The sequence below is a fragment of the Lynx canadensis genome, chromosome X (genome assembly GCF_007474595.2).
Source record: "Lynx canadensis isolate LIC74 chromosome X, mLynCan4.pri.v2, whole genome shotgun sequence".
NCBI lineage: Eukaryota > Metazoa > Chordata > Mammalia > Carnivora > Felidae > Lynx > Lynx canadensis.
Window position 1 is genome coordinate 121,537,215 of NC_044321.2, and position 20,144 is coordinate 121,557,358.

At 47.2% G+C, this 20,144-nt stretch overlaps 3 protein-coding genes and 1 long non-coding RNA gene across 5 annotated transcripts in view; 3 read left to right on the forward strand and 1 right to left on the reverse strand.

The window, feature by feature from the left end:
* F8 (coagulation factor VIII) overlaps positions 1 to 20,144 on the reverse strand; it is a 127,620-nt gene that overhangs the window by 2,488 nt on the left and 104,988 nt on the right. For both annotated transcript variants that reach the window (XM_030305332.1, XM_030305330.1), the window contains 3 exons: positions 6,986 to 7,130; positions 6,410 to 6,558; positions 5,499 to 5,675 (listed from right to left, as the gene is read on the reverse strand). In XM_030305332.1, coding sequence (XP_030161192.1) covers positions 5,499 to 5,675; positions 6,410 to 6,558; positions 6,986 to 7,130 — 471 coding nt within the window. The remainder of the gene's footprint in view (positions 1 to 5,498; positions 5,676 to 6,409; positions 6,559 to 6,985; positions 7,131 to 20,144) is intronic.
* Positions 2,291 to 9,467, forward strand: LOC116737894. Its single transcript, XR_004343215.1, has 4 exons — positions 2,291 to 2,763; positions 5,486 to 5,583; positions 7,238 to 7,344; positions 9,232 to 9,467. It is a non-coding gene; the product is annotated as an uncharacterized LOC116737894 (long non-coding RNA).
* Positions 11,126 to 11,660, forward strand: LOC115507139 (histone H2A-Bbd type 2/3). Its single transcript, XM_030305334.1, has one exon. It carries the CDS (start codon positions 11,213 to 11,215, stop codon positions 11,552 to 11,554), a length of 342 nt encoding a protein of 113 aa, XP_030161194.1. The 5' UTR covers positions 11,126 to 11,212; the 3' UTR covers positions 11,555 to 11,660.
* Positions 12,234 to 13,730, forward strand: F8A1 (coagulation factor VIII associated 1). Its single transcript, XM_030305333.1, has one exon. The coding sequence runs from the start codon at positions 12,239 to 12,241 to the stop codon at positions 13,364 to 13,366; it is 1,128 nt and encodes a 375-aa protein (XP_030161193.1). The 5' UTR covers positions 12,234 to 12,238; the 3' UTR covers positions 13,367 to 13,730.

A 20,144-nucleotide genomic window follows, 5' to 3' on the forward strand; every position in this document is an offset into this window, starting at 1 on the left:
TGAACCCTGTGGGGGCGGGAGTCAGGCTGCTGCCAGGTGAGGGCACAGGAAACGCCCGATACGGGTAGCCACTGCCGGAGCCCTGAGTCTCAGCTGGTTGACTTCGTCCAGAGCGCTCAGTGTCCCCGTGTGTCTGGCTACGGGCTTACCCACCGTTTTCCTCGGTTTTCACCACCAAGTGCCAGCCAGCCCCATGAGAGTCAGAGACCCTGCTCACTCGTGTATCTTCCACACACAGGACACGTAGCATAACGTACACACGTGGCAGATATCCTACAAACATCTGTTAGAGCTGGTGTGTTTGATGAAACTTTTCAGAAACATTAAAGTCCCTCTTCTGGGATTCTTCAACAGATGTTTATGTTCTATTTGGAGGCTTGTACATCTTCTGTTACACTTACTCCTTGTTACCTCCCCTCAAGTTTTTATTGTGAAATGGTAGCAACCCCAAGAAATTGAAAGAATAATGTGATGGACACTTAAGTCCTCCACCTAGATTCACCGGTTGTTAACATCATGCGATTTTACTGTATCTATTTCTCTACACACACACACACACACACACACACACACACACACACACACACCCCACCACCACCACCACACACAATTTTCTGAACTACTTGAAAGGAAGTCGTAAACATCATGGCATTTTACTCCCAAATATTTCAGCATGTCAAACTTAAAACTAAGGTTGTTTACAACCACAGAATAATATTATCCTATCCACCGAATGTAATACTGATATAATATAGCCTAATATTTTAAAATGTCCCGTTATCATATGATATCCTTTATACAATTTTTCCAACCCAGAATCTAATAAAAATCACACTTTGCATTTATTTATTCTATCTCTTCAAATCTCCTTTAATTGAGAACAGACTCCTAGTCTCTGATCTTTTTTGTCCTTCATAACATCGACATTTAAATTTTTTTTTAACGTTTATTTATTTTTGAGACAGAGATAGAGCATGAACGGGGGAGGGGCAGAGAGAGAGGGAGACACAGAATTGGAAGCAGGCTCCAGGCTCCGAGCCATCAGCCCAGAGCCCGACGCGGGGCTTGAACTCACAGACCGCGAGATCATGACCTGAGCTGAAGTCGGACGCTTAACTGACTGAGCCACCCAGGCGCCCCAACATCAACATTTTAAAAATAAGTTTATTTATTTATTTTTGAGACAGAGAGCAAGAGAGAGAGAGAGAGAGAGGGAGAGAGAGAGAGAGAGAGAGAGAGAGAGAGAGAGAGAGAGAGAGAGAGAGAGAGAGGGGGAGAGAGAGAGAGAGAGAGAGAGCTCCAAGCAGGCTCCACACCTTTAATGCGGAGCCCAGTGAGGGGCTCGATCCCACAACTGTGAGATGGAGACCTGAGCCGAAATCAACAGTTGGATGCTTCACCAACTGAGCTACCCAAGTGTCCTGACACTGACATTTTGAAAAGTGTAAGACCATTGTATTGTGGATTGTTCCACATTCTAAATTATGTGACTGTTTTCTCATTATGACATGTTGGTTAAACACTTTTAGTGAGAAAACTGAGTGCATGATGTGTCCTTTCCACTATATCCATCAGGGGACACATAATGCTAATTTGTCCCATAAATTGACGATGAAAAGTTTGATCACTTGGTCAAGGTGATGTCCACCAGATCTCTGTGTTACCAAGGTGATCGTTTCCCTTTCCTAACAAACAATCTGTGGGATGATACTTTGAAACCATGTAGATACTCTATTTCCCATCAAGCTTTCAGCCAATGGTTTCAGCATTCATTAAAGTTCCTTCTCAATATTAAATAGTATATCGTCGGGGTTCCTGGGTGGCTCAGTCGGTTAAGTGTCTGACTTCAGTTCAGGTCATGATCTCACGGTTCATGAGTTCAAGCCCCACATCGGGCTCTGTGCTGATGGCGCAGAGCCTGCTTGGGATTCTGTCTTTCCTTCTCTACCCCTCCCCACTTGTGTGCTCTCTCTCTCTCTCAAAATAAATAAATGTAAAAAAAAGAAGTGATTTTCTTTGTCTTCTACCACTGACCTTTTCTGGTTCTTGCACAGTCTCCCCTAGACTCTCCAGCGTGAGCCCTGATGCTAGCTCAACTATAGCTTTGCATGTTTACTGTCTACTTACTTGTGAATAGAAACAGAATTCTTTGTTTTCTAGCTACTCTGCAGGTGATTTATGGGTGGTTTTATGCAGTTAAAAAAAAAAATATATATATATATATATATTCAGATCATTGGTGAAGAGAGATTTAGTTCTTCCTTTCCAGTTTAGATGCCTTTTATTTCTTTTTGTTGCCTAATTTCTCTGGCTATACCTTCCAGTAAAACGTTGAATACAAGTGGCAAAAGTGGTTGTCCTTGTTTGTTTTGTGAAAATTATAAAAGGAAGCTCTTTTAGAATGGAGTCAGGGGCGAGGGCAGCAGGGGAGGCTCACAGCCTACCACGTGTCCTCAAGTCCAGATCCGACAGGAAGACGGCGGGCCTCTCACGAGGATGCCGCTTTCTTTACTACTTTCCTACCGGAGCAAGAGGAAGGAAGGTCCACCCCTCCTCGGCCCCATCCCCACTGCAGCCCAGCCCCGAAGTCACAGCTCAGCCAATGAGAAACCACTGCACTTCCCACTTCCAGTTTATTCCAATGGACTGTTTGTTTCTGGCAGCCGCTCCCAGCTCCTCCCTTTCCTGCAGGACTCGGTGTGCTTTGCTTTTGTTCTGCAGAACAACAGCTTTCTGCTGTTCCCAAATAAAGCCGTTTTGCAGGTAAAATAACTGGCAGTTTTCCTTTTAAAGTTAACATTTTGCTATTTGTCCACTATATTTTCCCTTTCGTCCTGGGATCCTGATCATATGTATGTTAGGCTTTTGATGGGTACCCTCTGTCTCTTAATTTCCTTTCCGCATGCTTTGCCTTCTGTGCGCCATCCTGGGTAATTTCTTCAGCTGTATCTTTCAATTGAATAAAGTCTCTCTGGCTGTATCTAATGTCCTACTAAGTCTTTCTTTGATTTTCAAACTTCGATAATTCTGTTTTTCATTTCTAAAAGTAGTGTTGTTTCCCCAGAACTGCCTAGTGATTTGGGGTAGTTTGTCATTTATTTTTAAAGTAGGCTCCACACCCAAGCAGGGCTTGAACTCATGACCCTGAGATCAAGAGTCACATGCTCTGTGGTCTGGCTCCCCTCTGCTCACGTGTTGTCAAGTTGGTTTGTTCTCTTGCATGTTTGCTAATGTTTATGATCTTATCACTGCGATTTGTGGGGATCTTGGGGACCTAAACTGGGAGTGCTGTCTTCTAGAGTGGGCTCGAGAAAGGTTCTCCCAGATGTCAGGATGTGCCTGAATGCATTTGGTTCTCCTTGCATTACGCTCAAAGCTTAGTCTCCTACTAACACTCATATAAGCATTTTCCTGTAGGAAAGGTCCTCCATTGTATATTTTCTCGTATTTTACCTCTCTGTTCTGATTTAAGCTCATTATTGTCAAGTAAAAGCTCATGGGTTTTTTGTTTTGTTTTGCTTTGCTCCTGTTGGCGAGGAGGCTGGAGAGTCCCCTATCTTCTCTGAGTGTAACAATGAGGTACGAAGTATGGACTATACACGATACAGCCTTTTTATCGTGGTGATATGTACATAACACACCATTTACCATTTTGACCGTTTTTAAGTGTACAATTCAGCAGTGTTACATCCATTCACAATATTGTCCAAGTATCACCACCGCCCATATCCAGAATTCTTTATCTTGCAGAACTGAAACTCTGTACCCACTAACCAGTAATGTGCCATTCTCCTCTCTATGAACTTGTGATTCTAGGTACCTCATTATAATTGTTAATTTTATGTGCCAACTTGACTGGTTCATGAGGTGCCCAGATTGTTGGTCCAACACTATTCTGGGAGTGTCTGTGAGGATGTTTTGGGATGAGATTAACATTCGAATGATAGAATGGGTAAAGCAGATTGCCTTCCAATCAGTTACAAGCCTGAATAGAACAAAAAGGCTGACCTTCTTCAGAATAAGAGAGAATTCTTCCTGCCTGACTGCCTTTGAACTGGGACATTCGCTTTTCCAGCTTTGGGCCTCAAACTGAAATATCAGTCCTTCCTAAATCTTGAGCCTGTTGGCCTCCAGCCTGGGATTTACACCGTCAGCTCTCCTGGGTCCCCAGCTCACTGCTCACCCTGCAGATCTTGGGACTTGTCAGCCTTTATAACCGTAAGCCAATTCTTTACCATAATCTCCTTATACACACGCACATTCTACTGGCTCTGTTTCTCTGCAGAACCCTGACTAATACACTCATATACATGGAATCATACATTTTCCTTCTGTCTAGTCTGTTTCATTTAACCTAATGCGTTCAAGGTTCATCCATATGGTAGCAGCTTTCAGAGATATACCCTTTTAAAATGTCCTGAAATATGTATTATCTATACTCTGGTCTACTAAACTGTCAGCAGCAGAAGTCTAATCCAGCACTGGGGGATCAGGGAGTTCTCCCTGGAGGAGGAGATGATGTTTGTCTGAGACTTAAAGACTGAGCCAAGTAAAAAGGGCAATGGGAAGTGCCTAGGAAAAATGTTCTAGGTAGAATAGACAGTATGTATAAAGTCCTAGTATGAGAAAGAACGTGCTGTTTTAAGAGACCTGAGAGTTTCTTAGTATGGATGGAGCTTAGAGAGCAAAGGAGCAAGTGGCAAAAGGCTATATGAGAGAGACTGGTAAGGGCCACACCGTGATTAATTCTTGATGAAAAAGAAAAGAGATGATACAGATGAACTAGTCATTCTCTCATTAGTCATGGGATAGCAAGACTTTTGTCATGTTCTCTAGCAAAATTTGTTGACTTATGCAGCAAACCCACATCAAGAAGGAAGATTGGGGGCACCTGGGTGGCTCAGTCAGTTAAATGTCTGACTCTTGATTCTGGCTCAGGGTATGATTTCAGGGTTTGTTAGATCGAGACCCGCATCAGGCTCTGTGCTGACAGTGCGGAGCCTGCTTGGGATTCTCTCTCTCCCTCTCTGCACCTTCCTGTTCATTCCCTTGCTGTCTCTCTCTCTCAATCCCGAAATATAAATAAACTTAAAGAAAGAAATAAACTTAAAAAAGAAGGAAGATTGTCTGGGTCATGTATGTTAAAGGTCAATGAGGCTTGGGAATTGACGTTTATGTTATGGGTGAGGATACAGACATCATTAAACATTTGGCAAATAACTCGCATTCTTCTTCACCCCTCTGATTCCTGCCATCTTCCTGAATGACATCAACATCCAGGAGGGTAATCAACTTTTGGCTCTAGTCTGCCCTTTCCTGGGATTGTACATCCTTCCTTGGAGGCACTGTGTCCTCCCGAAATGTCTTCCATCGTGCCCTATTACCACAGATACTCAGTAAAGTCTATCTTGAAAGTCTGATCATGTATCCACCTTGTTATCTTTATAAATGTCGAGCTCTAGGAAGAGTTTTGTGCCTTTCCCAGGAGACCAGCATACCTTGACTTTGCCATTGTGAAGAAACAGAGCCCAGTTATGGCCATCTTGACTACTGGAAACGAGGAACTCCTTCACATACATGCTGGTAAGGAGTGATTTCACCCCCTGGGTGGCTATTCCTGTGACTTTCATTGTCTTCTGGAAGTCCACTTGCAGCCACTCTTTTGGATTATTTGCCTGAGGAAGGTAGGTAGAGTAGTATCGTTTTGGGTACCATTTGTTCCCAGAAATCCCCACAGCCCTCCCTCTTCACCATGTCATAGCAGATATTGCTCTGCATTTAAATGGTCTCTCCATCAGTCTCCCTTATTAGGCTCGAAGCAACTTGAGGGCCGAAAGTTTTCGTGATTCCGCTTTGTATCCTCAGGGTCTCCCACTTGATAGGTGCCCAGTAAATGTTTGCTAAATGAATACGTGAGCCATATATAGATGGACTAGAGTATTACCAGTTTGGCAATGTGCTATACAACCTGTTTTGTTTAAAGTAAGCCCCTGGGAGGAGCAGAGACCATTAATTGCATTCATCCCCCTAAAACTAGTCAGTGACTGAAAATCCCAAATTCAGTGGTTCTGCAGAGAAGGCCAATTGTTGATACTTCTCCACAAAACTGTACTTCAGCTTACTACAGTTCTTTCACAGACACCAGCCCAGTAATGCTCATAGAGATTCTGCTTCTAGGAGCTTTGACTAGGGGTCATTTCCCCCAATGAACACTGTGTGAAATCACACAGCACATCTGCGAAGTAACTGGGGGAGTTTTCCCCAGAGGCAACCATCCTTGACTTTCCTTCCCTTTTGGGAACAACCAGGTGACAGAAATGCCTCAAAGAAACAGTCAAGGACTTTCCCTACTCTTTCCCCACCAGTACCCCCTCCTGCGCTTTGGTTACATGGCAGACCTGCCTCTTACCTGAGGCCTCCAGGCATTCGTCCTCCCCTGGAGGTGCAGCCGGGCTTGTGAAGGGGACCAAGTGCCAAACATGCTGTTTAAGTAGGACGAGGCGGTGACCTGTGCGTCTGATATTGCTTTACTCTCCATTCCCAGTGGCATGCTGCAGCCTCGAAGAAATTACAGGGGAATGTAATCACAAGGAGAAGATGTAGCCTCGGTTCTACTGGCCTGCGCCCAGTGATCTTCTAGGGCTATTGTCACCATGATGTCATTTCCCGGGCATAAACTTTTGCACAGATTCTGTTGCTGTTAACATGCCCCTAGTTTTCTGGTCAGCTCTTCTCAGTTCTGTTTGACTTTGATTTGCCTTGTTAAGCACACCTTGGGGGGTAGCTGCCCCTGGGGAGTTGCTCCCCCCCCCCGCCCCCCGCCCCCCGTTAGCATGCCCAAGCCCTGGGTTTGCTCAGGACTCGGCTGGTTTAGTGTTGATAGTTTCTGATCTGGGGAACCCCCCTGCTCTCGAGAACACTATGACAGTTAGTCATCCTACCCATGGTTGGGAGAGGGAGGGATACAGGATAACTTGGCACTCACTGTTTAAATCACAGCCCATCAACTCCATGCGGAGAGTGCTGCGGATGCTGTAATGCGTTGGGTGCAAACGGATGTACCGAGCAATAATCGGAGGATTAAAAATATTGTGTTTTATCCCAGATGAATCCACATTGCCAAAGAACACCTGTAGGGAGGGAGTAGCGTAGGTACATGGAAAGTGGAGTCACAGTAAAAAGCAATTCCTCCCAATCACATCTTCCTTCTAATTTTGCTTTGTGCATTTCTCAACAGCATCCAACACTCAAAGCTATTCTGGCTAGACACATGTTAAAATGGAATTCATGAAAGCAGAAAACACCAGGAGGAAGAATGGAACAAGGGACATTAACTCTGGGCAGGTGAAGTAGTCTTCTATTTTCAGGGTCCTATGAAAGGCTCATTAAAGTTGAGGGCAGAGGCAGCAGTGAGAGAGTGCTGGGAGTCAGGACTTGGCCACGTGGGCCTCAGAAGAATCTTCCAGGAATGTGTGCTGCGTGTATGTGTGTGTGCGTGTGTGTGTGCGTGTGTGTGCGCGCCTGTGTGTGTGTGTGTGTGTGTGTGTGTGTGAGCTGTGAGGCTTTAATTAATTATTTCTTGTGTCTGAATTCATGAGATACATATTAACATCCAACATGTGGTGTTTAGGACCTTGACATGTGTAGCTTCCAGAAGACAGAACCGGGCATATTTAAAGTAAAAGGAATACAGTTTGAGAAATATGATAGGAATGCCTATTCAAAACGCCTAGATTTAAACCATGGCATACAGTGTAAAGAGAGTTGAAAATTATCTCTTGCAAAACACCTGGGATTTGTTTCTGCTTGAATACACTAAAACAGGAATCAATGTAAGTCTGTTATATAATCACACATCATAGTTATACTATTATGGGGCATGTAAGAAAATTATTTTGCCTTGTGACAATTTTTCCTTCCTGTGGGATAAAAATAAAACATTAATAAATTTATAACATTGTCCCCAGAATCATAGAATTATTTTTGATAAATATATCTGCATTTTTTACTCAATCCTTGTGTCTTGATTGTAAACCTTAGGGACACAAGGTATTAAATCAACAAATGGCTAATGACTACACAAATCCTAGATTCCATTTATTATGTGCCAGGAACTGTGCTACGTGGCTTTACTGGTGAATTCTACTAAATGTTTAAAGAAGGATTAATGCCAATCTTTTCCAAGCTCTTTTAAAACATCCTAACTCATGCTACAAGTTACGCATTACCTTGATACCAAAGCCAGACATATACACCACAAGAAAAAAATCACACACCAGTATACATTAACAATTTATATGCAGAAATCCTCAAATAATTTTAGCAAACTGAATCCAGCAGCACATTATAAATATTACATTTTTTTAAATTTTTATTTATTTTTTAGAGAGAGAGAGTGCGTGCACATGAGCGAGGAAGTGGCAGAGAGAGATAGAGACACAGAATCTGAAGCAGGCTCCAGGCTGTCAGCACAGAGCCCAACGTGGGGCTCGAACTCATGAACCTTGAGATCGTGACCTGAGCCGAAGTCAGGCGCTTAACCAACTGAGCCACCCAGGCGCCCCTCCAACATTTTCTGACAAAAAACACTCAGCAAACGGCATAGAAGGGAAATGACCAAACATAATAAAGGGTATTTATGAAATACCCATAACTAATATGAGACTCAATGGTGGAAGACTGAAATCTTTCCACCTAACATCAGGAACAAGACCAGAATGCTTGCTTTCACTGCTTCTATTCAAGATCGTAACAGAATGCATAGCCAGAGCAGTGATGTAAGAAGAAATAAAAGGCATCTAAGTTGGAAAGGAAGAAATAAAACTATCTCTATTCTCAGATGACATAATCTTACATATAAAAAAAATCCAAAAGAACACACAAAACACTAACAGAGTTAATAAGTGAATTCAATAAAGTAGCTGGGTCTGAGATCAATGCACAAAAATCAGCTGTATGTCTGTATAGTATCAATGAAAAATATAAAATGAAATTGACAACGATTCTATTTCAAACAGCATCAAATGGAATTAAATACATAGGAATACATTTAGCCAAGGACGTGCATGACCCGTGCACTGAACATTCCAAATCATTGCTGAAAGAAATTAAGGAGGACCTAAGTCAGTGGAAAGGCATCCAATTTTAGTGAATTGAACATTTAAAATTGTTAAGATGGCCATAATATAGATTCAATATAATCCCTATCAAAATCTCAATGATCTTTTGCAGACGTGAAAGCCAATCCTAAATTTATATGGAAATGCAAGGGACAGAGACAGCCAAAACAATCCGGAAAAGAAGAACAAAGCTGTGCGATCCACACGTGCCACTTTCAAAACTTACTTCAAAACTACAGCAATCGTAAACTGTGGTACTGGCATAGGGGTAGACATGTAAGTCAATGTTTTTGAATTTACAGTGAGAAATAAACCCATAGATTTATGAATAGTTGATATTCAACAAGGGGGCCCAGACCGTTCAATGGAGAAATGAGCAATCTCTTCAACAAACGGTGCTGGGAAAACTGAATGTTGACAGAAAAAAGAATGAACGTGGGCTCCAGTTCCACACCACGTGTGAAAATGAATTCCAAAACGGATCACAAACCCAAACGTAAGCGATGAAACTATGAAACTCTTGGAATAAAACATAGATATAAATCCCCCTGGCTTTAACTACACAACAGTTCCTTACATATGGCAGCAAAAGCGCGGCCACAAAAGAAGGGGGGTGGTGGAAAGAGGATAAGTTGTACACCATCCAAACCAAAAACTTTTGTGCATGAAAGGACTCTGTCTAGAAGGTGAAAGGACAAAACGCACAGGATGGGAGAAGCATTTGCAAATCACACATGGGATAAGGGTGTATTTTCCAGAATGCATAAAGAACACCTACAAGTCAACAATGAAAGCACGAACGAACAACCCAGTTAAAAAATGGGAAAGGACTGGGACAGACGTTCCTCCAAAGTGGATGTGCAAATGGCCAAGAGGCACATGAAAAGACGCTCAACATCATGCGCCAACAGGGCGATGCAAATCACAACCGCCATGAGGCACCACTTCGCAGCCAGTAGGCTGGCTCTTCTAGGCACAAGAAAGCAAAACAAAGGCAAAAAGACGAGTTCGGGCGAGGGTGCGCAAGGACCGGGACTCACACACTGCTGCTGGGAACGCAAAGCTGCTGTGGGAATCCGCTGGGCGGCTCCTCAGTAAGTTACCGGCAGAATTAGCACCCGACCCCTCAATCGCAGTCCCAGTGCAATTTCCTACCCTAGGGAATCAGAAACAGGTGCTCAAACAGAACCCTGTGCAGGAAATGTTCGGCGCAGCGCTGTTCACATCTGCCGCAAGGTGGGAATGGCGGAGCTGCCTGTCAACCCATGAACTGGGATAGGCCGCCACGCACGGTGTGTCCCTGCGGTGGAATATTACTCAGCCGTGAAAAGGCTTGAAGCGCTGACTCACGCTCCCACGCGGACGAACGAACCCTAGTGACAACGCTGCGCTACGGGAAAGCAACCAGGCACAGAAAGCCGCCTATTCGCCCAGCGATCCCGCGTGCAGAAAGAAGTAAGTGTCCGGGACAGGCGAACCCCTATGGGCAGCAAGCCGACTAGCGGTTGCCTGGGGGCTCCCGAGGACGGGGGTGGGGGGGAGGGGGGTGCGGTGAGGACTGGCTGCCTGACACGTACAGGGGTTTCTTTGAGGGGTGCTGCCACGGTTTGGAACTAGACGGTCGTGGTGGTCGCCCGACCCCTCTAGTGTATACTCGGGGCCGCTGGCTCCTACACGGGTGTTGGGTGTGCACAATGCGCCCGCCCAGCCAAAAGCCAGCGTTCCTTCAAACAGGGGTTCCAGGGAGCAGGCTCCCGCCCAGCACTGCTTCTCTGCAGCGGGGGCCCATGGGAAAGCAGTGACTTCACCGGATGTACGTGTCCCAAAACGCGCACCCGACCAATGATGGGGTCGGTCTGTGATCTCTAGGATACAGAGTAGCGGCTTTGGAACCCTGCCGGTCGGAAACTTCGGGCCAACTGGCCTTTTACACCGCTTCCCGCCACATCGCACCATATCCAGCCCCATCCGACCGCATCCAGCCACACCCGACCGCATCCAGCCCTGTCCGACCGCATCCAGCCGCACCCGACCGCTTCCCGCAGCGCACGCCAGACCGAGGCCCGTCCGAGAAAGCGCAGCCGAGGCCCAGCATGCCTGTGAGGAGGAGCCGTCGAGGGTCGTCCAGTGGCCAGAGCCGGGTCCGCTCCCGCACTGCCCGAGCCGAGTTGACGTTCTCCGTGAGCCACGTGGAGCGCCTCCTGCGGGAGGGCCGCTACTCGCAGCGCCTGGGCGCGTCCGCCCCGATCTTCCTAGCGGCCGTCATCCAGTCCCTGACGGCCAAGGTCCTGGAGCTGGCCGGCATCGAGGCCCGGAACAGAGGCAGGAGGCTCATCACCCCGGATGTCGTGGACATGGTGGTCCACAGCCACCCGCCGCTCAGCGCCTTCTTCCAGTCCACCATCATCTCCCAGGCGGTCCCGGGCTGGAACTAGCTGTCCCACGCGACGTGGGGTCCGGCAGGCGCCAGGCCTACTCATGGCCGGGGTGGGCCCCGGCCGGCCTGGTGCCTCAGGCAGTCGCTGAAAGCCAATAAAGTGTTTGGAGAAACCCGTGTGAGCGCTTCTGTCGCTGGTGTGTGGGGCGTGGTCGTGGGACGTCCCTCGTCGGGGGTGGGGGGGTGGGGTGGGGGCGTGGGGCGGGGGGGCGTGGTCGGGGAAGACCCAGCAGAGCAGCTTGTCTCGGGGATCATGCAGGCGGTGGCCCTGGGCGGGAGAGGCTGGCTCGGGTGGAGGCTTTGACGGGAGGGGTGACGAGTGACCGGGGCGGGGGGACCTGGCGAGCGAGAACCCTGCCAGGTTGGAATTGGGGTCACGCGGGACGGCGAGCTGGGTTTCGGGCCGGTTCGGTTGCAGATTCTGGGAGACGCCTTCGGCCACGCGGGTAAACAGGCCGTCACCCAGCCCCAGGGGGCACCTGGCCAGGCCCCGCCCCAGGGTCCACGATTTGCACACACGACCCGCGCGGGGCGAGGCCTCTCCTGCGGGCCCCGTCGCTCGCGTATCACCGGGGCAACGGGGCGCCTGGCTGCCCGAGCGCGGACGCAGGGCACGTCGCCGCCGGGCGCCCGCACGTCCGACCGTCCGCGTCCGCGTCTGCGTCTGCGTGTGGCGGCGAACATGGCGGCGTCCGCGCCCGGCCTGGGCGGCGCTGCGGGCCCGGGCCCCGAGGCCGGGGACTTCTTGGCGCGGTACCGCCAGGTGTCGAGCAAGCTGAAGAAGCGGTTCCTGCGGAAGCCCAACGTGGCGGAGGCGGGCGAGCAGTTCGGGCAGCTGGGCCGGGAGCTGCGCGCCCAGGAGTGCCTGCCCTACGCGGCCTGGTGCCAGCTGGCGGTGGCGCGCTGCCAGCAGGCGCTCTTCCACGGGCCTGGGGAGGCGCTGGCGCTCACCGAGGCCGCCCGCCTCTTCCTGCGGCAGGAGCGCGACGCGCGCCAGCGACTCGCCTGCCCGGCGGCCTACGGGGAGCCGCTGCAGGCCGCCGCCAACGCCCTGGGCGCCGCCGTGCGCCTGCACCTCGAGCTGGGCCAGCCGGCCGCCGCCGCCGCCCTCTGCCTGGAGCTGGCCGCCGCCCTGCGCGACCTGGGCCAGCCGGCCGCCGCCGCCGGCCACTTCCAGCGCGCCGCCCACCTGCAGCTCCCGCAGCTGCCCCTGGCCGCGCTGCAGGCGCTTGGCGACGCCGCCTCCTGCCAGCTGCTGGCGCGCGACTACAACGGCGCCCTGGCGGTCTTCACGCGCATGCAGCGCCTGGCGCGGGAGCACGGCAGCCACCCGGTGCCACCGCCGCCGCCGCCGCCGCCCCCGCCGCCGCCTCCGGGGCCACAGGTCGGGCCCGGCGCGGCCCCGGCCCTGCCCGCCGCGCTGCTCCCTGCGAACGGCGGCCCTGCGCCCGCGCCCTCTCCCGCCACGCTGGGCGCCTTCTCCGACGTGCTGGTCCGCTGCGAGGTGTCCCGCGTGCTGCTGCTGCTGCTGCTGCAACCGCCGCCCGCCAAGCTCCTGCCGGAGCACGCCCACACTCTGGAGAAGTACTCCTGGGAGGCTTTCGACGGCCACGGGCAGGAGAGCGGCGGCCAGCTTCCTGACGAGCTGTTCCTGCTGCTGCAGTCCTTGGTCATGGCCACCCACGAAAAGGACACGGAAGCCGTCAAGTCGCTGCAAGTGGAGATGTGGCCACTGTTGAGTGCCGAGCAGAACCACCTCCTTCACCTGGTTCTGCAGGAAACCGTCTCCCCCTCGGGACAGGGCATCTGAGGACTCACGTGAACGAAGGCACTCGTTGCTTGCTACCAAACGTCGTGCGTCTCCCTTGGCGTTTCGGGGGGGAAATACAAGTCGTGGATGCCGGCAAAGTTCTACCTTGGTTTCTCGTACTCCTCTGGCCACTGTAGCAATATAGTTCACTGGGAGGTACCTGTGTCCCAAAGACTGACTTCCATAACGGAGGGAGGGAAAAACAACCAGGACAACGTGATAGAATCAGAGTGGAAGACAGGGCTCTCTTCCCCAAGGCTGCAACATAAGAATGAGAACCCTCTTGCGGCGCCTGGGGTGGCTCAGTCCGGGGTCTGATTTCAGCTCAGGTCATGATCTCGCTGTTAGTGAGTCCGAGACCTCCCCCCACCACCTTGGGGCCCTGCGCTGACAGCTGGGAGCCTGCTTGGGATTCTCTGTCTCCCTCTCTGCCCCTCCCCTGCTGCACCCATGCTCTCTGTCTCAATAGAAGTAAAAAGAACCCCGTTTATCCCTTACTTCTTCCACCCAACTCCCCCTACATCTTTGTGGCAGAGGATTTCATGTTTCACAGTTCTGCCTAAATACTTAAGCTATAGGATTTTTTTTTTTTATCGTGATCTCATTTCTTAGCGTATATTGACGTCCATCTGTGGGATCACCCAAGTAGTTTCATCTGCCCCATGCATATTTGTGGGAATCATTTGATTAGTACATTGTTGTTGCTCCAGCCCTAAATCCACAATAAAGCCGTCCTGATGCCCCTAACCTGTGGTTTAGCTTTACTTCATCTATAACATGGGAATAGCTTCTCTGCCCATCCAGAAGCAGGAGGTAGAAAAACAGTTCTCCTTCAGGTCCATGATGCATTCATTCATTTGAAATGGACAGTGTGCCTGGGATTCAGGCTGTGCCCCGCAGTGAATCTACAGAGATCATTTGCGATGTGGTGCTTAAGTGGTCCTTACTTAAGAGAGCTACCATGCAAATGTGTCTGGTGCAAGGTTGGGGGTGGGGCGGGAATGTTCTAACAAATGTGTTTAGCAAATGTGTCGGTGTGCATTGGAATTCACAGTTCTGGTTCCAGGTTCTATTCTGAGAGGTATGCCTAATCCACGTGACAATCCTGTATTTGTAGTAGGGACCTTTCTGTACCTCTTATTTAACTCCAATGTGTAAAACCAGCACGGTTCTTTGGTATTGTGTGGTCATGTATGTGAAAGACAGTGTCTTTGTTCCACAAGAGCAGGGTGGTATCCCATTTCAAAATACTGCATTTCCAAAGCTTTTTGGTCCAAATGTTACATGCAGACATTACAGTCTGGGGGCTTTTTCAATTCCATTTTATTTTCTTCGCGGTGTTGGGAGCGATAACGAGAAGTCTTCAGAATAGAATCTTCTCAATCATTCAGGTTTGGGAAAATGCATCCTTTACGCTGAAGTTGTGTACGGTACTAATATTTTGGAGTGAGATTTAAGGGCACAGCTTGGCGGTAGATTTGCCTTATTTTGTGTGCATTGCAGGGGATATGTACAGGTTGTCACCATGAGTTAAGTGCCGCAAAAGGGGCGGGACTTTTAGCGTATTCTTTCCTACTTCTGTTTCAACAATGTGGGAGCAATAGGTAAGGAAATGTGGGACAGGCCCATCTGAGACAGACTCAGCCAGCATTCCTGTGCTCTCAGTTGTCTGCCAGGAAGGGTCTTTCGGAGCCCTAAAAACCTCATCCAATTTTTTGCAAAAGTGGCTAGGGTATCAGACACATGGCAAGATGCTCAACATCGCTCATCATCAGGGAAATGCAAGTCAAAACCACAGTGAGATAGCCCCTCACACCTGTCAGAATGGTTAAAATCAAGAGCACAAGAAACAACATGTTGGCGAGGATGTAGAGAAAAGGGAACCCTCTTGCACTGTTGGTGGGAATAAAAACTAGTGCAGCCACTCTGGAAAACTGTGGAGTTTCCTCAGAAAGTTAAAAATAGAGCTGCCCTTCAACCCAGCAATTGTGCTAGTAGGTATTTACACAAAGAAAATGAAAATACTAATTTGAATAGATATATGCACCCCTATGTTTATTGTGGCATTATTTATAATCGTCAAAATATGGAAGCAATCCAAGTGTCCATCCATAGATGAATGGAAAAAAAAGATCTATGTATAGAAGCACACATATGCACACACACACACACACACACACACACACACACACTGGAATATTAGCCATAAAAAGAATGAAATCTTGCCATTTCCAACAACATGGATGCATCTAGAAGGTATAATGCTCTGTGAAATAAGCCAGTCTTAAACTGGAATTTACAAAGAAAGTTGTTAGGTTGCATGCTCTTTCCTGCTTTTGCTTTTCCTGGTGTATTCCTCTCCATCTGTGCTACGGGCCTGGCTGGCTGCCTTACTGTTTTATGACAAAAATGTTTAGGAGTTATGGAATGTGGCAGGTGATAGTATTTGGATTTGGGCTCCAGGAAAAGCCTCCTTAGGCCTCTGGTCTAACTCCTTGCCTTGAGGAAGTGGCAGGGAAGGATTACTAGAAAGCCTGTGTTGGGTATATGAGTATAATTTTAGGAAACTTGAAGGTTGTTTTTATTTGCCATTGGCTCATTTATATATCTCCCTCAGAAACTTCATATCACAGATATTTGGGCCAAAGCCAGATTTCAGCAATTTTGACAGACTTTGACAAATCACTTGGTAATTATAAATAAAATTAACACTGTTTTATAACATGACCAAAAATAAATATTTTTAAAAGACATGAGTAGTCTTCTTTTTAACTTGAAAAGCAAAGGGAAAGAGCGACATCAGTGAAATGCTCATTGATAATTCAAAATTAACATTGAAATTATTATAAACTATTGACAATATAGGTGCCTAGGTGGCTCGGTTTGTTTAGTGTTAACTTTGGCTCAGGTCATGATCTCATGGTTTGTGAGTTCGAGTTCTGCTGTAAGCACAGAGACCACTTTGGATCCTTGTCTCTCTGCTCCTCCCCCACCCCTCTCTTGCAAAAATAAATAAACATTAAAAAATTTAATAAAACTACTGAAAATAGTGGCAGTGAAGCAGTGATCCTTAAAGGGCATTGCAATTCCCTTTGCCCCATTTATGTGGGACTTCTATGATGAGAATATCGCTGCTGCAACAATATTTAGTGTGTGGATGATACGAAGATGTAAAAACCTTTGAGGACCTCTACACTGAAGGTCAATGACTAAGACTGCAATCTGTTGATTAGAGAAGGTCTGGGATGGAAGGGTTCTGGTTCATGTTAACACTCTAGGCATCTCTGCTGCCATTAGAGTAGTTCCTCATTCTGCAAACTCTTTCTGTAAAGGAGCAGATGGAAACATTTTAGTCTTTTCAGGCCCCAAATGGTCTCTGTCCCATAACCTTTGTGTTTGCGACTTTAAACATGTAAAAACCATTCTTAACTCACAGTCCATACAAAAGCAGGTGGTAGTCCAAATCCATGGATGGGCTCCAGCTTACCCATCCCTTTACTAGAACCTAGAACAGTAGTTCCTGAGTAACTGTTAAATGAATGACCTTCATGAGAGTAGTTAATATTGTATCATTATCACTGAATGAGAAAGACTAAAAACAAAAGAACTAGTCATTTAACTCGAGATTCTAGGAAGCAAAAAATAAACCAAAAGAGAATTAAAGAGAATTTTAAAAGTTTTGAGCAGAAATTAATTGGAAAACAAACTTCAAGTCTATGTTTTACTGTTTTAATTTTTATTTATTTATTGACAGCATAAGCTTGGGAGGGGTAGAGAGAGGAGAGAGAATCCAAAGCAGGCTCTATGCTGACAGCACGGAGCCCAACACGGGGCTCAATCCCCTGAACCATGAGACCATGACCTGAGCGGAAACCAAGAGTTGGATGCTTAAGCGACTGAGCCACCCAGGTGCCCAAAGTCTATGTTTGATTTTAAGACCAAGAGTTGATTCTCTGAAAATCAAATAGAATAGACAAACATTTGCCCACTCAGATAAAGGGGAAAAAGAGAGAGATGTGTGCATGTAGATATGGCTCTATGACATAGGCAGGGAGACAGAAGTCTAATGTATACAGTCACAGCAATGAACTACAGGGAATAGAAAATGAGAATATCAATATTCAGATGAGGATTGGAAAAGATAGCCAGGCCACTAAATAAGGCACAAAGCTCTAGTGGCATTTCCACCTAACTTTCATTAAAGACATGATTACTATATTAATTAAACCATTCTAGGGGCGCCTGGGTGGCGCAGTCGGTTAAGCGTTCGACTTCAGCCAGGTCACGATCTCGCGGTCCGTGAGTTCGAGCCCCGCGTCGGGCTCTGGGCTGATGGCTCAGAGCCTGGAGCCTGTTTCCGATTCTGTGTCTCCCTCTCTCTCTGCCCCTCCCCCGTTCATGCTCTGTCTCTCTCTGTCCCAAAAATAAATAAACGTTGAAAAAAAAAATTAAAAAAAAAAAAAAAAACATTCTACTTTATTTTCAAGTTCCATATAACTCTCATGCCAAAACCTGACAAACAGAGCCCTTGAAAAAGGTAAACCAGTTTTATTGATTAGTATAGATAGAAAAATTCTAAATGAAGTGTAATCAAATTGCATCCAGCTAAGTTTTAAATGATTATTACACTATGAATGAGAGTGGTTTTCCCAGGGATTTCACAGTACTGTGCTGGAGCTGTCTAGTCCTGGATTGTGAGAGCCACTTGTGCACGTCTGTTCCCAACTCTGCATTCAATGCCATTAAATCATCGGCTTGAAATCAGGTCTGATTGGACTGTTACAAATCAGGTATGATAATGAGTATTTATAGCATGGAAATGAGCAAACGCTACAAATCAACACCTTTCCCCCCTAACCGTCCCCCATTTTGCTTCTGAGCCAAGTGTTAAACATTTGCCAGCACACCACTGGATGTTAACTGTATTTTGACAATAGGAAAGAGAAGAAATGTGATCATACCAAAGATGCTGAAAAAGCATTTGATGAAATTGTGCAGCCATTGCAAATAAAAAGGAGTGGAAGGAAATTTTTAAATGTGGTAGAAAGTATTTGTTTGAGGGGTGGCTGGGTTGCTCAGTCGGTTAAAGTGACTGTCTCTTGATATTGGCTCTGGTTGTGATCTTGCAGAGCGTGGAGCCTGCTTGGGGTCCTCTCTCTCCCTCTCTCTCTGCCCCTACTCTGCTTGTGCGCTCCTCTCTCTCTCAAAATAAATAAATAAACATTAAAAAAAGTATTTGTTTGAAACAGTGAACATTATGTTAAAGAGTGAAATATGGGATCCATTCACAGTAAAGTCAAGAAAAGATGGGCTTATTTGTTTTACATATATGTCTATATATGTGTCTCTCTGTGTGTGTTTATGTATATTAATCACAAAAGCATTTAGGGTAATTGCTACTTCTGTTTACCAGGTCCTGCCAGCATAACGTCATCAATGTAATGGGCCAGTGTGGTGTTCTGTGGGATGTCAACACGTTTGGAGTCCCTTGGGTGTATATTATAACAAAGAACAGGAGCCGGCATTGTCCTGAGACATGAACAGTAAAGTTAATACTCCCGATCTTACGTTGTAAGTGCAAATCTATCCTGTTTTTGCTTATCAATGGGAATGAAGGAAAAAGTATGCTCCAGGTCAGTGTCAGGTGCCTGGGGCTGTGTTAATTTGCTCTGGAGAAGATGCCACATCTGGGATTGCAAACTTTTTGTCATCACCACCTGACTAAATTTGTGATGATGTGTCATTTCCTCATGACTCATCTGACTTTTGTAGTGGCCAAACAGGGGCCCTAAGGACACGAGACACTGGCTTGTGAGGCAACAGTTGCAGGTGTAGTCACCAGAAGACTTTTATGCAGAGAAAAGAAAACTGCCTTGGAGGTTGTGGAAAGGTCGCTCCCCAGGCAAGGGGATTCAGGGGCATTTGGAGGCTGGCGGTTCTCAGCCTTATCCATGTGTGTGTAAATCTGCCCACCCAGGTCTCAGAGCTCCCCTTCTTTCCACTTAGCATAAGAGACCCGGTGGGGTTGACCATTTCATGGCAAGTCTGTAATTCATATGCTCAGCCCTTAGACTTGGTCTTAAGTCCGCGTATCTGTCTACAACCACAGGATGTGGCAGTGTCCTCCAGAGCTCCATGGATGTGGCCCAATTCTATATGTACATCCACGGATGTTCTTCTTTGTGTATATTCATAATGTTTAACATTTGATTTATTTCCTCTACGTATGCCGTAAAAATAAGGGCTATGAAAGGTAGACAGGTCATTCTACAACCAGGCGATGCTATAGTTATCACCATACTGACTAAATGCCCCTGTCAATTTAATCTCCCAGGGTTTTTGTCACCATCTGTATCTCATCCCATAGCATCACTGGTGATACTTGGATGACAGTGGTTTACAGAAAAGACCACAAGTTCCTTACATTCCTCCCACTGAGAAGTGGCGTCTGTCTCTTCCTCTTGAATCTGGATAGATGTGTGACCATCATGCTGTGAGAATCCCAGGCCTCATGGAAAGGCCATACCGAGTTACTTCCCTCAGCAGCCGCAGCTGCAGCCCTAGCTAGGTCAGTCAACACCAATTATCACACATGCAAGTGAAGATGCTTCCAGATGCTTCAAGCCCCCAGCTGTCAAATCTTCCCAGCTGAGGCCCCAGATATTGTGGAGCCCAGACAGCCACCCCTATTGTACCCTGCTAAAAGTCCTGACCCATAGAATCTGTGAACAAAATGGTTTGGCATTAAGTTTTGGGGTGGTTTGCTAGTCAGTGATAG